General features: G+C 39.7%; 1 protein-coding gene across 1 annotated transcript in view; it reads left to right on the forward strand.

Moving 5' to 3' along the window:
• Positions 1–17,126, forward strand: part of NCOA2 (nuclear receptor coactivator 2) — a gene marked incomplete at both ends in the record, with an annotated part of 75,958 nt that overhangs the window by 55,229 nt on the left and 3,603 nt on the right. The window contains 7 exons of the mRNA XM_079533858.1: positions 335–500; positions 2,469–2,747; positions 3,695–3,772; positions 4,574–4,808; positions 6,469–6,646; positions 8,875–9,073; positions 14,508–14,597. Coding sequence (XP_079389984.1) covers positions 335–500; positions 2,469–2,747; positions 3,695–3,772; positions 4,574–4,808; positions 6,469–6,646; positions 8,875–9,073; positions 14,508–14,597 — 1,225 coding nt within the window. The remainder of the gene's footprint in view (positions 1–334; positions 501–2,468; positions 2,748–3,694; positions 3,773–4,573; positions 4,809–6,468; positions 6,647–8,874; positions 9,074–14,507; positions 14,598–17,126) is intronic.

Below are 17,126 nucleotides of genomic sequence, written 5' to 3' on the forward strand. Positions count from 1 at the left end.
GCTTTCCATGTTCACTGGTTGTGTTCTCTACTGACTTCTGTGCCTCTCTGCTGATACACTTCTCTCTGTAGCAGGAAATCAGCAGTCGGGTGCACTCGGTCTACTTGCTTGTTGGATACACAGCCCTTGAAGGATCTTGACAGGCATTAACCACGCTATTTAGATATTTCTTTGGGAGGCCAAACTTTCATCCAGAGTAGGTTTCTAGACAAAATTGACAGCTATTAAAGTAATCTCTGTCTCCACTTGTTAGTTCAGTTTGACTACTAATCCACTGATATTATTTCTCTGCTTTCAGCAGCTGTTTACCAACGCAGTGTTCATGTTTTCACAGGCAACCGTTTGGCAGCTCACCAGATGATCTCTTGTGTAATCATCCTTCATCAGAATCACCAAGTGATGAAGGTGCTCTCCTGGATCAGCTTTATATGGCACTAAGAAATTTTGACGGCTTAGAAGAAATCGACAGAGCTCTGGGAATACCAGAACTCGTTAGCCAGGTATAGTGGAATCTGCATTAGGAACATTAGGTACTGTGGTTAAAGGATAGCTTGTAAGATGGAGGTAAAATGTGTGTTGCAGAAGGGAATTCTTCTTACAAGCTAAGGTGAGGTTGTGTATTTTAGTGGAAGTCAGTCTAAGAGCTTGCTGTCACCTGAAAAGCTTGCTTCAGCCCCAGCTTTATAATTCCCACATCTCTCATGCCACCCTTGCCCAGTTCTTGTTTTGATGTCTTCTGTGCCCATCTGCTTTATACAGTTAAATTGACCCAAACTGAAAAATTAAAGGCTTTTGCTTACCTGGTGGTCAGAGGAACAGCTCTGGGTGGGAGAAAGGTACGATCATGGCCAGAAACAGGACAAAGTGAAGAAGCAAAAAAGGTTATGTAGACCTAAGATCAGAGGAGCAGAATTAAGACCTTTGTATTACACTAACATCAAGCTTTTGGATAGGCAAAACTGTCATTTCACCTGTTTGTTTGTTGTTTGTTTTTTTCCCTTAGTTAATAAATGTGAGATAAAGGATAGTCATTCTTCACCGGGAAGCAAATAATTTCATTCCAAGCACTTAGAATTATATATTTATTTTCAATTTGGAGCATGCCACATTAAGTTGTTTGATGTACTTTTTTTTCCCACAGTTCTTTTTGCTAGCTTTCATTTGGTTCTGATCCATTTCAGTCCTATATAGTGCAAAAACACGTATCAAAAAAACCAACAAAAACAGCTTTTGAAGAAAAGCTGGTACTTGATGTTTCTGACATCGAAATTGTATTTCTGAAACAGCCATATGTGCCTCTATAATGATTTCATGTTCTCAGACAAGCCTAGAACACCCATTTCACTTCCTAGAGTTCATTAGCAGCCTGGTGATAACTTCTGACTATCTCGGTATTTTAGATACTACTTTTATCTCTCCATATCCATGCACTATCTGTAACTATGAAATAGGACTGATGAAATCTTGCTTTGGACATGTGAAAACTATTCCCAGAATTAACTTGGTGCAACACAGAACTTGCTGAAGTGTCATTTGTTGGTGAACTTCAGTTTTGCATTGTGAAATTTCTATGCAGTATCATATAACTTTTGGAATACCACTGCCCAAAAATGCGAATGATGTTGTATTTCAAACTCAGTCTTAAATATATTTGTGTTTAGTAAATGTCTTAGTGGAAATGGTTAACGAGTTTTACGCATAACACAACTGTCAGATTTTGGAATATGTTTTTTTTTTAAATATCCATCACACATCTTAGAAAAGCTTAAAATCTTTATTGCATGAGGGCAGTGAAATTTAGATTAACTCAGTTTCCAAGGACAGTGTGGAATAAGCTATAAAATTATTCTGGCAAGAGCAAATATTACCTAGAATAGAGTTTAGAATTGTGTTTGCTTTTTGTGTTAATGGGTAATCAGTTTGTGCAGAAGTGCCCTGAAAGAATTAGGCACTTTATTCCCATTAGCTTCAGTAGTAGTTTTAGGCATCTTTGTTTCAAGTTGTTATTTTAAAATCTAAAATAAGATCTACTTTCTCATCCTTATTCATTAGTAATGTCTTTGAATTTGTCTCTGATTCAGTGGCAAAAATATCCTGCCATCGCTTTATTTACAGATTTTATTACAAAATCTGTCATTTCAAGCTTTTATTCATTTAACATAATGATAAAATGGTGATGCTAAAAACATGACAAAGACTGCAAGTCATTGTTTTAAAAACAGAAGAGAAAAGAAGGGCGGAATTTGTCTTCATGAACATGTGTTGTAACATCAACATGCAATTAGACTTGTTTTATAAGAAAAAAGAAATGCAATAATAATACAAAGAAAAAAAAAAAGTTTTACATAATTTGCTATGTAAAAGTGTTCATATGCTGGAAGGGTGTTCTTGCAGGTGGTCTTAGTCTCAGACAATCACGTAGAAACCACGTCCCACCAACTGCTTATGTCATCCCCACATTTCTGCAGAGCCAGGCTGTGGACCCAGAGACTTTCCCCGGCCAGGACTCGAGCATGCTGCTGGAGCAGAAGGCTCAGGTTTTCTCCCAGCAGTACACGGCCCAGGCTCAGATGGCTCAGGGCAGCTACGCTCCCATGCAGGACCCCAGCTTCCACGCCATGGGGCAGCGCCCTGGCTACGCTGCCCTGCGCATGCAGCCCCGGCCTGGCCTGCGGCCCGCCAGCATCATCCAGAGCCAGCCCAACCAGCTGCGGCTCCAGCTGCAGCACCGACTCCAGGCACAGCAGGTATGGCACGAGCCACGCCGCATCGGCTCACTCGGGGTGCCCTGCATGTATGCTTAGAACAGTCTGGTTTCACTTAAAAGCCATAATGAGGTTTTCTGGAACAGCACCTTTCACATTCTCTGTTTTAGATCTTTTTTTTTTTTTTTTTTTTTTGCAGCTTTCCCTTATTCTTTCTATAATATTGCACAATATTGTGCACAGTATTTAAGCCTGAGACTTGCTAATTCTTTGAGCAAGGCCACAGTGGAGCCTTTTCTTTCATAGGTCTGTTTCTGTTTGTTATATCTTGACTTGGGTTGGATATTAGGAAAAATTTCATCTCAGAAAGTGTAGTGAGGCACTGGCACAGACTGCCCAGGGAGGTGGTAGAGTCACCATCCCTGGAGTTGTTCAAGAATCATGTGTATGTGGCACTGAGGGACATGGGTTAGTGGGCAAAGTGGTGCTGGGTTGATGGTTGAACTGGATGATCTTAGTAGTCTTTTCCAGCCTTAATAATTCTATTCTGTGTATCTTCCAGTAATGTACATTATTTTTCATTGCATCCTAAGCTATTGCCTGCATCCTTTTTTTTTTCTCTTTTTTTTTTTTTGGCCTTGGTCTACTTGTAAGGGTCATTTTTAAACATATAAGTTCATAGTGTTATTTAGAAGATATTAATACTACTTCAGTGGAGAAAGAAGGATCATTTGTTCCTGCCTTTAAGCATCAGGATAGGGTCTGATTTGGTGTCAACATCAGGAGTCCAGTCTGAAACACAAACAAGATTGGAACTGTGAAGACGGCGTTGTTATTTGGATATTCTGTGAATAACAGGACTCGAGCAGGAAAAGTAGTTTCTGCTGGCATCTGTACAACTAAGACCTCAAACTATCTAATTTGGAAAATGATATATATAACATTTCCCCTTTCTTTTTCTACTACTAAGAACTATTTTTACCCTTTAGAATCGGCAGCCACTGATAAATCAGATCAGCAGTGTCTCCAATATGAACCTGTCTTTGAGGCCCGGGGTGCCGACTCAGGTGAGGAAAACAGTACTTCAGAACAGATCCCTATATTTTCTCATTTCCTGGTGAAATTAGTCCAAGCTACAGTATTTTTAACACCACAAATGTTAAAGTTGGAATACTAATAATGCAGTTTAAATGATATTTTACTGTTGTAGTGGTATTTCTCTGTTATTTTATTTCTGAGAGCCCCATATTTACCCAAGCTGCATGGCTATTTATTAGAAGTAGATATGACTGCATTTTTAACCAGACTTCTCATTTCCTAAAGCTGCATTTTTTTTCAATGAGCCCTCTTTGCAATGAGAAATTGCTGCAGTATTAAATGCCGTTATTATTTCTGTTGATGACGCTCGTGCTGTTGGAAATCGTTCCCAGCAGAATCACTGAATCACAGAATGGCCAGGGTTGGAAGGGACCTCAAGGATCATGAATCTCCAACCTCCCTGCCACAGGCAGAGCCACCAACCTCCACATTCAATACCAGACCAGGCTGCCCAGGGCCCCATCCAGTCTGGCCTTGAACACCTCCAGGGACGGGCATCCACAGCCTCTCTGGCAGCCTGTTCCAGCACCTCACCTCTCTCTGTGAAGAACTTCCCCGACATCCAACCTAAATCTCCTCTCCCTCAACTTAAAACCATTTCTCCTTGTCCTGCAGTTGTCAACCCTTTCAGCAGAAGCATTAGCAAGGTGATTTTCCCCCATTTAATGTTAGGTGTGTGGTGGAGACGAAGAAAGAGCTGGGATCTCCAACTGCTCCAGTGGTGTTGCCTTTGCAGGGGTTATTAACAGGTAGTGGTGATTTTCCTACAGGGCCCCATCAACGCACAGATGCTGGCGCAGAGGCAACGGGAGATCCTGAGCCAGCACCTGCGGCAGCGGCAGATGCAGCAGCAGCAGCAGGTGCAGCAGCGGACGCTGATGATGCGAGGGCAGAGCTTGAGCATGACCCCCAGCATGGTTGCTACAGGGGGCATACCAGCAACCATGAGCAATCCACGGATCCCACAGGCGAACGCACAGCAGTTCCCATTTCCTCCAAACTACGGTACTGGTTCTACCTGCCCTTACTCTGTAATTTCAGCGCTATTTTATCCCCACCGTCTCCCCAAGATCCCATCCCGCAGCCCCTTCTTTGCCCAGCTCCCCAGGGAGGAGTAGAGGTTTGGGCCTCACAGCCGTCCTCAAATGTAACATGGTACTTGCCACTCTTCTAGCTCAAATACCGCCCTGAGATCTACTCTTTCCTTGAGCAATAGCAGTGCAATGTGCAATCTGTGTGATTGTTTATGAGCATAGATACGTGAGTGTACAAATGTGTATGCACACATGCACGTGTGAAAGTATTATAGACTTGATAGACTCTGTATTTTGACTAAACAAATCAATTTGTCCAGTAAAAGCTCAAACAAAGAATGTGAATTTATGCCAGCAAACCACATGAAACAGCGTACAAAGCTGTACGTGATCCTTTAAGATCATTTTTATATTGGTTGGGAGTTTTTTACATTTTTGTAATGAAGCATTGCTTTAATACCCAACAAATTCTTCCCAAATCTTTGCAATCCTTTGTATAATGTAAAATTAACAACTAGCTATTGAGTTTAAATAATAAAAGTTAGTTTCAGACAGGACATTTCTGTCTCTGTCCTTGAACCTGTATGTAATATGGTAGTTAATATAATTTTATCTGTATGCTTTACAAAGCTGTATGCAGCTTTGTGTAAGTAGTAGAACTGTAAAAAGTAAAAGTTACGTTACTACTAAGTGAGAGTAAAAGTTATAGAAAATAATTTGAAGTTCTTTTGATAAAATCAAAACAAATTATTTCCACTCAGTTCTAAATTTGTTGTCTGTTCTTACTGGTTTGTTATACTTCAAATCATCTTCTAAATCATAGCTGTGCTTTCCCTGTACGTGTTTGTAATTGCTTTATGAAAATGAAAAGACATTAAGATATTCTCCTTTTATAACACAAACTCAGATACAGAGTTGTCATGCAAACAGCAAATATTGAAATTGATTTCATACCACGTGGTTCTACCTGCCAGCATAATGTGAGCCATATGCTGACATTGAGTGGCTTGTTTCTGTTGAGTATGCTGTTCTTGAAGAACTTAAGACCAAAATGTCTTGGTTGAAAACAAAATTTCCGCACGTAACTGGCATTTTACAGTCTAAGTTGCTTTCTTCGTCTAGATTTTTTTTCATTTTACAAAATCATTAAATGCTTTCACCAAATGGCATTGTCTAGTTTTGTGTGGACAGAGAAATCAAGGTGCTAGGGCTGTAGGAGCTTTAGAAAAACTTAAAAATTCTAACCAAATGTTTAAAAGTTGTGCAGTAAATGGGTAGTGCATAACTTCTTTCACAAAAGTGGGTTTGTGTGCAGAACAAATGGTTTATTTGTTTGACTGCAGTTTCTGCAAAGAATTCACTTAGCAATGTTTCTGTTTGTGGACTCTAGTGGGATGAGTGCTTGTATGGTTGGGACACATAAGTAGCTATCAAACTCAAGCAAAACAATTTCTGCAGTTATATGTGTAGTATTGAGTTGATGACATCTTGCTTTATATCTAGGTCCTACATTAGGGTGCAAGGTTATAGGTTCCAGGTGACATAAGTGCAAAGACAAGTCTGCAGGTTTGAGCTCTTGTTTTTTTAAACACTGAATGTACATTGGCTAATTTTCTCTCCTTCTTTTTTAGGAATTAGTCAGCAGCCTGATCCAGGCTTCACAGGGGCCACCACTCCTCAGAGTCCACTGATGTCCCCAAGACTTGCTCATACACAAAGCCCCATGATTCAGCAGACTCAGGCTAATCCTGCCTATCAGTCCTCTACAGAGATGAATGGGTGGGCACAAGGGAATATGGGTGGAAACAGGTAAATCCAGAACAAAACAAAAATGAGCATACAGCGCAATGCAGTAATTTATGGTCTATGCTTATTTATGGGGTTGCTTAAATGTATTTGTTTGCTGCTAATGGTCTGTCCTCAAAGAAATTTGTTTTCAACTTGGCTTGATGAATTGGTTTAAATACCGTCTTCAGACAAGGCAAAGCGAGTGCATAGCTAAAAGATGTGCATCCACACAATGCATTGCTTTGTCTCTGATAACTGATAAAAAATTGTTCTTAAGAAGCAACTGTGCTGCACAGTGAGCTCCAGCTCCTAACATTTGTGTGGATGCATTTCTTCTGCATATGATCTTAATGTTGTGCTCCCACAGTGCTTTCCACATGGCTGGATCAGCTGAGCCATAGCCTATGCATTCTGTACTGCTCTGGAATTATGGTGACTGGATATCACCTCCCACTTCAAACGCTGGAGTGCAACCAGGTTCAATCCAGTACTTGCACATATTTGGGATCAGCTATCATTCTCTGAGAGCAATGTAGCATGCCTCATGCATGCAGTCACCTTTCCAATTGAGGCCCGTGCCCAGTCAGTGTAACTATTATAATCAGCCTGTTCTCATTAAATGGGTTGGGCGTTGAACACATTGTGTAGGCAGCAAGGAGTTTCTGGATGGCAATGATCTGTGTTTTTCAGTGGAACATGGGAAGGTCTGTCAGGTTGTTGTGTAACTGACCTCTGTCAATTGAGGCTGGTGGTCTCCTCATCCCAAAGCTCTCAGGCTGCTTTTACTATCCCAGCTCAACAACAAATCTTTTTCCTGCTTGTTTATATACATTTTATAAACCCAGAAAAACAGTATTTCAGTGATGAGGCTGATCTGAGTTCCCCTTAGAGCAACTGATGCATCTCTCATCCTGATCCTTGTCTGTACCTCTCCCTCATTGTCTTCCTGAAGCATCTGTAGGAGACAGAGCTACTGCTGCCACGGCTTCTATTGAAACTGCAGCAGGGGCAGACTAATGGCTCACTAAACTGCAGCTCTACAGTGGAGACGTGTCAAATGTTTTTACACAAACCACTGGATATTCACAATGATCCGTAGTGTACTCTTTCAGCCATCCAGATAACAACTTAAAAATGGGGTTTGGTGGCCTGAAAAGGGATAGAAGGAAGAGAATTGCGGGATTTTTGGACTTTGGTCCTGCACCTGGAATGCAGCTGCATTCCACAAAGGGCTCTGTAAAGAAAGTCTCACAACAGGTAGTGTGTGGTAATAACATAGTGGAGTACCCGGGTGCAAGGTTGAGCACTAACCCTGAAAGGATTTCCTCATCTGGAGGGTGAAAATCAACTGTTGATGTAGAGGTGGCTGCTGTGTGCCACCTGACATGCAGCAGTCCTCCTGTAGTGCTTCAGATCTAAACAGACACATCTTCAGCAGTAATTCCTTCATTGACTGCTGGAGTATGTTTAAAGAGTGGAAAAGACTGATGTGTAAATAATGGAGTGTCTTTAGGAAATATAAAAGCCCTCTCATGACTTTTAACACAAGAAGGAAGATACCATCCAGAAAGCGCTTGGCTTTGAGTAAAATCTGGGATGAAATCTTTCACAGTTACACTTAATGCTGTTCAGAAATATCCTTACAAGAGCATAAAGGGCAATTGTCTCAGATGTTCTGTAGTTTCTTACAGTGCCACATTTTTCTGACGCTAAGATTTAGTAAATAAATTTCTGCACAACTGCATGTCTATATTTGTGAGCCCACTTGCCGTAATTGTGTGTGCAAATCTGATATACATATGTGTGAATAGCCTCTGCTGCAAAAAGAAGGCTTTTTAGATCAAATCCAATACTGATTCAACAGTCCTATGCTTTGCTAAGGATGGAAGGGAAAAAAGATATTTTCCTTTCCCCCCCCAAAAATTGCTTTCCTGAATATATTTATAATATGTGACGACAAATTTCAGCAGCTAATTGGCTGTTATTGCATACACATAACAGATTTGCACCCTGCCATAGTTTCACACGCAAAGGCATGTGTTTTTATGCACAGACATGGGAACTTATGTTTTGAAAATCTATTCCTTAGACACTGATGCAGCTGAAAAGTAGTCTTTTTTTTTTTTTTTTTTTGAGGTTGGGATAAACAACAATATGTACAAATTCTAGCTTAAAATATATTAAAAAGAGAGCAGTTTCCTAGTGGCTTCAGCATTCTGACACATTGCTTTTTCCATTCCTTGCTATAGCATGTTTTCACAACAGTCCCCACCACATTTTGGGCAGCAAGCAAGCACCAGCATGTACAATAATAACATGAACATCAATGTATCCATGGCAACCAACACAAGTGGTATGAACAACATGAACCAGATGACAGGGCAGATCAGCATGACCTCAGCGACCTCTGTGCCTACATCAGGGTTGTCCTCCATGGGTCCTGAGCAGGTGAGAATTTAAGGACTTGAGATGACAGCTAGAGGATTTTCTGTGACTTTCAGTAGTTTTTCAGGTCCACTGTGTTGGGCTGTAACTGCTGTAAGCCATTATGTTTCTTTTCTTAGTTTTCTTAAGAAATGTTTATGTTAAAAAGGCTTTGTTTCTAGCTCTGCACTCAGATAACCAGTGACTAATGAGATAGAAAGCATCATTCGCAACCAAATTTCCCATTTGAGCTAGCACCACTGTAGCTAGTACATACACTACTAGATCCTGGACTTCTGTGGAAAATGTGTGCCAGTCTAGCTTCTGTTCTCAGTAGGTAAGTTGCCACAGCACAGTGGTTGGGCCTGTGTCTGTGCCCGGCCCTCAAAGCTCAGGCTGAATGGCAGGCAGGTAAGAATGAAATATGCTGGCACGGGCAAAGTGGAAAATGCTTCTGCTTCTTTGTACCAGAGCACAAGCAGTCAACTTCAACAACTATTGTGCTGGCATCTTTGTAAGCTCCAAATCCACACTTCTTGTAATGTGGGGCGTATAAAACAGATTGCTAAACCAGTATGTAACCTGTTCTTTTCTGCCAAGGAGAGATTTGCATATTTTTTTTCATTTGGGACTGCTAGTTAGGGCATCTGATTTAAGGAAAATAACATTTTCATTTGTAGGCTCATCATTAAATGCATGTGGTACATTAAAAATATTTGACAAACAAGTTCTCTTAACAGATTCATACGCTTGTTTCAGAACTGAACTTTGGTTTGTTTAATGTGCAGATTTCAAATTAGAGACTTTTCTTAGAAATGTTGGCAGGCATACCACTTATGTCTTTTGGTACTTTCTACTGCTATGGTCAACAAAATTGCAAACATTTTTTTTCTGAGGTAATTAAATAACACTTTAAAGCTGGCCGTATCATTTACTTGTTAATAATTGTCTTTTCTTTCCAGCCTAAATTTGACAACAGGCTATTTACTTCTCTAATATTGCCCTTTAGCTTTTCCTCTTCCTGTATTTTAAAAAGAGCCATTCTATTAACACAATTCTGTTGTTGTTTTCATGTTGTTTTGTGTTTATATAGTTGTTTTTCTGGGTTTTTGGCTGGATTTTTTTTTTCCGCTTAGTTAAATAAGCCAGGCTGTTTCTGTCTCTTCTTGTAGTCTTTACATTCCTTTTTTTTTTTTTTTATCTGCAGCTGTTCTGGTTTGAATCAGTGTCTCCTAAACACCAGTGCCATAACACTAGTTCTTCCCCATTTCTCTCAGAGTACACTGACAGATATAGCCCTGGATCACATTTGTCTTCCACAGCTGCTGCCTACTGGTAACCTGAAGTAATTCTGATACTGCCAAATCTGTCACCTTCTCTGATATTTCCACTTGTCAAGTCCAACTGCAGCAAACTTTTGAATTATTATTACTAGTTCCCAAGCACGTGCTCTTAAGCATTTTTAATGTAGTCAAACAACAGTTAAAAAAAGGAGTGGAGCTTTGAAGATGACAGCACATTTTGGTTTATCAGCATGCCCATGCTCCATGGTTTTCCCCAGGAACCTGAACTAAGAAATTTAACATTATGGAAGGAGATCTGGTTTTATCTCAAAGACTTCCATGCAGACGGCTGTTTCCACTGGCACAGTTGCTGCACTGCTTTTCCTTCCTGTTAGACTACTAGATTTTGTTTCAAGATAACATTTATCTAACTTCCAGTAAACTAGATAAGTTGAATTTCTTCATTCATCTCAATATTTATTTTTCAGCGCTCCAGTCCCTGTTGTGAATGTACTTTAAACTCCGTTATCTTTCTAGAAGCATGCACAGTAACTGGCCGTGGTGATTTCACAAAAGCTGTCTGGAGTCAAATTTTGCTTGTAATTTCTCTTTCAGTACAGAGGGATTGATTGCCTTACCTCTGCTTGTGACAGCGTCACACCAGAGAGCTCATACTGAAACCCACAGCACGATCCCCATATCATATAGACCTGCTAAATGCGGCGTAAACAAACCCTACATTCTTTGTTCCCAAAAGTGTGTTCCCCTCCCTTTGTCTACACTCAGTTGCGTTTGTCAGATTAAGTCTGTTTAACAAAGGTAGATTGGCTCATTCTGTAACATTAACCTGTTTTCCTCCTGATTTACCACCCCAGTGCTGTGTCATCTGCAGTCTGCTAGCAAATGTTTTTATGTTTCATCTAGGTCAGATGTGGCCAGCTGGCAGCTGGGAGGCCACTTCTGTGCCACAAAGCACTACTTTTTTTCTCTCCAGGAATGCTTGCTGTGCTGCTTCGCATTTTCTTTTTAGAGAGGCAGGAATAAATAAATACTCATATGTTAACAATAGATTTTTTTGCCTGTTTTACAGGGGTATTATTTCACAACTTTACTTAGCAATTTACTTAGGTTGTGCTAAACTCTTTTTTTGTAACTGGTGATTTTCAGAATGACTGTATTTTCTCTAATTCTGCTGACAGCTATTTCATTCATTCATTCTTTCTTTTTTTTTTATACTGTCACGTATGTATTTACTTATTCATTTTTGTCCACTTTCTCTGTTTTATGGGGTTTTTTGTTCTGTAAGACATCATTTTAACTTTGTATGCTCATTTCTTTCTGACCACAACAAATAATAGTCATGCTATAAGTGTGTTCAAAAGGCACTTCACGTATTATTGGATGATTTTGGAAGTAATTGATACTATGTGTTAGTAAAAATCCATGTGTAGGCTGATTTTACCTGCTAAGAAACAGGTGTGTTATCTCTGGTACGAGACAGATTTGTTTGGCTTTGACTCCTGCCTCACTGTGCAGCACTATACTGTATCATACAGTCATATCATATCCTGGGCTCAGAAATACAAAACTTCACGTTTAGCTGCTCATACTGGTTAATCTCCAGCTTCTCTTGTTTGCTGCCTAGGCTGCCAGCAGCACCATGTAGAAAATGATGATTATGCCCAAAATGTTGTGCTCACCCTGACTTGCTATGTTTGATGCTTAGAGACTTTTACATACTTGAGGGATGAGACCTTGTCCATCTCCTTTATAATTACATTAAAGCTCTCCAGTCTGCTCTTCCTAGTACATCTTCTAGGAATTAGCATTAGCAATCCTGAATTGCTGGCTGCCAGATCAATACAGTTCCTTATGTTCAAAACAGCTTCTCTAGGGCCAAGAAAGTCTAAACCTTCTCTGTGCTGCACCATTAATGTACCTTACTGTCTCCTCTTCGTAGTCATCTTGTTCACACAATGGACTGCTGCTGTGCTTTTGCCTTTTATTTATTCTGCCTCATGGACACATGTTATTTACTGGACTGTCAGAGAAGCAGTCCGAAGCCTCTGCAAGAGAGGAAACATTTCAGTTCATGAAATAAACCACTTTCTAGGTGTTCTCTAGAGGAGCTCTTTGTTCATAGGGGCAATCCCGAGGTCAGAGCTATTGTGGCATTTACTGAGAGTTATCTTGAAAAAGTATTTTGATTGTATTCAGCATCCTGGATGAAGGGAGCCGTACAGTGGAAGAAAACTTTTCTTATAGACATGTTGTAAATAGTTCCATTTTATCATCCATTTTATCATCAGGCAGCTGTAGTAATGTGTCTAAATGCAAAAGGGTTGAAAAACATGTCCTGCCTTGTTTTAGTCACATTTCATATATATTTATACCAATTTACTGGCCTTCAAAAAGATGATAAATGCTCCTCAATTTCTTTGTCCTTTTCCTTACTTTTCTGATTGTTGTTGTAGTCACAGAAGTTCATGTGGGATATTTTATGTTTCAAGGTCTTCTGAAGAAAATACATCCACGTAACAAAACACTGTAGGGTTGTTTTGTTGATTGCTTGTGTTTTTATACCTGTTACCTTACAAATCAGGATTTTTGTGTCATCGCTAGCAGGGAGATTCTGTAACTGGAACTTCACACAGTTTCCTTTTCCATGACTCTCCTAACTGCCACAGTGCAAATCACACATTCTTGTTTTTGTCCCCAAAATTACTTTCAGTTCAGTAGGATACAGTTTTGTGGCTTTGCTTTTTATTTTTTTCTTCCTTTGTCCAGTGAACAAAATACAAAAGACATTTGGACCTGTTTCTACTTTGTTTCAAAATGAAATAGTGTGATTCTCTTCCTTTCTGATGTAAATCTTCTTATTCAAGCTTAAAAAAATTTGTCCATCTCCTATAAGAAGTGGATGGCATTGCTAGAAGACTTCCAGCACTTCACTGAGTATTTTTAGAGTTGAAAATTTTGTTGGAAAAATATTTAAGCTTTAAAACATTTTTTAAAAGATGTAACCTTTCCTATTAGACAGCAGTCTTGTCTCTGGTAGCGTTTGAAACCACCTTTCCAGTCATATTATTGCAGTGAGCTTTGCAACTCTGCAAAATCATTGAGTACCAACAGAAACAGTCAGGAGGACCTGAAACAAGAGGACTTTGGTGTGGTAGATGAAAGTCTTATTCCCTTGCTGCAGCAAGCTGCTGCAGCTGAAGTGAGCAGTGGCACAACCTTCTCTCCTTGGCAACCAAGAGTCCTAAAGCGCAGGTGACACAGAAAATGCCTTTTCCTTCCAGCAAGATCCAGAGGGGACTCTCTTCACTGTTGTCACCTACACCTAGACTGAGGGAAGTGAGAGAGAAATGAGTTAACCAAGACTCTCTGGGGAGATGTGTTTTTCCTTTAAAACTTGTAAGGAAAGGATCTTGTAATGCTTCAGCCCCTTGCTGACGGGCAGTGATTTGTGTTTTACATCAGTTCCTACATGGTAAGATTTAATCCTTTGATTAAGACTGTAAATTTGGCAAGCCACCATTTCCACATAACTAAGCGTGACAGATGCTTTAGTTGTGCAGACATACACAGCTTTGATATTTTCCTGTGGCTGCTCATAAAATTTTTGAGCCCATCCAATTAGGAAAGCATGCAGCTGCAGGTTTTCCTGTTTAATGCTATCTTCCTCCCATTGTTCATAAGAAAAAAGAAGAAAAAAAAAAGTGTTATTAACACTAAATCAGTAGTCAGTGCAATTCAGCTTGTGCGTTACCAGGCTTTAAAAAATCACCTGGTAGTTTGTAAAAACAGAAAAGCTGTGTGTCGTTGAGGTTAGGAAAGTAGTTATATGTTTCTGCTTTCAGGACTTTCATACCAGACAAGTCCTCTTACAAATATTACTGACCTAGTTTATGGAGCCTGTTTTGTTCAATATGCACAGAGGTCATAGTATCAGGAATGAAATCTTTGTTGTTGACTGTGAAGCAGAATAATACAAGTCAAACACATGCTGCACAAGAAGGGTGCTCAGCTCTATGGTTGCTTTTCTGATTACTGACACTTCAAATGTACTTGTTGATATATGCAAGTAGATTAGTAGTTTATGCTACTTTAACTTCCACTCCTTTTCCCGACATATTTTTAATTCATTCTCCTTAATATCTTGTTACCAATAGGTTAGTGATCCTGCTATGAGGGGAGGCAATCTATTTCCAAACCAGCTGCCTGGAATGGATATGATAAAGCAGGACGGAGATGCAACACGGGTAAGAGGTGGCATTCAGAGGCTACTGAACTATGAATATACTGTCGTCTAGAGTGGATGCAGTATCTTTTTATTTACAAAGTTAAGGGTACCTAGGGTGCTGGTAAGTCTTATACAGTTAAATTTTGAATTCCTCTTTAGGTAACTCTGTATTAAGTTCCTCCTTTGATCCCACTAGCATTATTGGAGTGAATACAGAATACGTTTACATTAACAGAATACATTACATTATTGAATTAACAGACAGTTGCATTCAGCAGACTTTTATTTATAGTTGTATTTGCTTTTTAAGAGCAATTACATGACTATTTTGCTGATGATGGGAAAGACTGTTGATGTATATTTGCACTGCTGCACACTTAACCCATTTCATGTTTCATCCTGCCTGTTTTTCCACTTCTCCTTACATTATACGTAAGGCAAAAATGTCATGAATTATTTAATTTATTACTTTCTGTTCTTGAAGAGTGGTGGTACTAAACTAATTTACACACAAATCTCCAACTGATGGTGTAATTAGTGTTTGCTTAGTTCAGAAGAGATTTGTGTTCTAGGCAGTAACAGTGTTTAAGGACAGGCATGGTAGAGATCTCAGCATGAGGCCAGGTGAACAAGGTGCTTTTTTTGGGCCCCTCCTCAGTGGAAGACTTTTCTTTAATGGAAATAACTGTCTTTTAAAATAAGTTTGTTACAACAAACCCAATGTTTTGAGACCTGAATTGATTTGAAATGGGATTTGATTTTCCCTGCGTGCTCCAAGCATCGCAGCTGTGCAAACCGATCTGAAAGCATGAAGCTGACCTTTGTATACAGCCTCACATGGAAAGCTGTGTGCTGGAAAATAATATATGGGTGCTTCTCAGGATGAAGAGCCTGTGCCAGCAGTGTGCAGGCAGGCAGCAGGGGGAGGCACCATCTAGTGGCTGCTGGCCTGCTCGCCCAGCTTCTGCTCCTCAGAAGGAAGGGATGGTAAGGCTTTAACACACGCTGCTTTACATGCATCCATTTCCTGAACAACTTGGTGCACAGCACTGGGCAAATGTTTGATCACAGAGCACTAGCTTCTTTATTCTGTTTCATTTTTTATCTGTTGGGAAGCTTTAGTGCAAAGGTGATTCAGGTAGGCTAAACATACGGAAAATGACCAGAGAGCAGTAGCGAGATTTTGGCAGCAAGAGGCAAAGATCTCAATATGAAACACCGTAAGAGAGATGGTCTTTATTTAGCTTGTTGGCCTATGACACACACTTTGCAAGAAGTTGTCTTCAAAAGTAATCAAAACAGGTAGATCAAACCATGATGTCTACAAGACTTGCTTTATAACCTGCTCAAAGTCCATTCTTAATTTAATCACTGCCACCTACTTGCGTGCAGTGTTGAAATCAGAAAGATGGATTTAATTTTTTTTAAATCCCTTTTATGCTGAATCCAAAAGCAAAATTTAAAGTTTTCAATTGTTAGGGGGGAAAAACATGAGTAATAGGGGAAAGCAAAACAGTAAGTGACTGCAGATATATTAAGATAAAAGGAAATGAAGGCAGTGAAGGTGCTGAGGAAGAAGTAGCCACCTCTTTTTACACACCTGTTTAAAACTTCCTGAAAGGAATTTCTTGACACAGCTCATTGGTTCCTGTGAGCAGTGCCTGTCTCTGGGGTGGAGGCTCTGTACATACAGGATTCTTCCTGCAGCAGTGTCACAGTCATTTTGGAGCTTAACAGAAAGACGCAATGTATTCTGCTATAGTGGAAGCTGTCCTATGCTGAGGAGTTACATTTGTGGTTTCCCAACTAGCGTTGCTGAACCAGTTAGATGTCATGCATTAAGAGAAGCTAAATGCAGAGAATAAAATATGGGATATGACTGAGGAAAGATAGGAGAAGAAAGGAAAGTCTAAAGGATGTTTTAAAAGAGACAGAAAAGATGTAATGTAAGGGTACATCTCATGGCACTCTGTGATTTTAATTTTATTCCACTAATGCAGCTCTGACTGCGAGGAAAATGTTGATGAATAATGTTTTATGTGTGCTATAAATATCTGTTACAGAACTGTGACCTGTAATAGAGACTAAGTAGCTACTACTTCTGTGCTACACTCCTATGTAAGATACTTACATTAAAGCACAAGCTGTGTAATTAGAAAGCTGAAGAGAGGATTAATGGGCTTCATCCCTTGACAGTTGTGGAATTAACATATAAAAGCCTAGAAATTAATGTGACAAATGAGAAACTGAGAAATTCATCAGGCAGACTGGAGAGGGTTTTTTCATTGTTTCTTAAATTTGATCTCAACAACTGGATTACTTAAAGGGATCCGTTCTGATTAGAGCTGAGTAGCCAGGAAATGCCATGGTACTGCTGAAATCCCTGTAACCGTGGATGTCAGATCCCGGTGTTTACTATTCTACTCTGTGTCCTTAATACTGTTTCACTTCATTTTAACATGTTATGGATAAAATTTTCAGAGCTTTTAGGACATGAAGGAATGGTACTAATATTTAAACAAGAAGCTGTTTTTCAAACTAACTAGAA

Source organism: Tetrao urogallus, assembly GCF_951394365.1.
Source record: "Tetrao urogallus genome assembly, chromosome: 3".
Lineage (NCBI taxonomy): Eukaryota > Metazoa > Chordata > Aves > Galliformes > Phasianidae > Tetrao > Tetrao urogallus.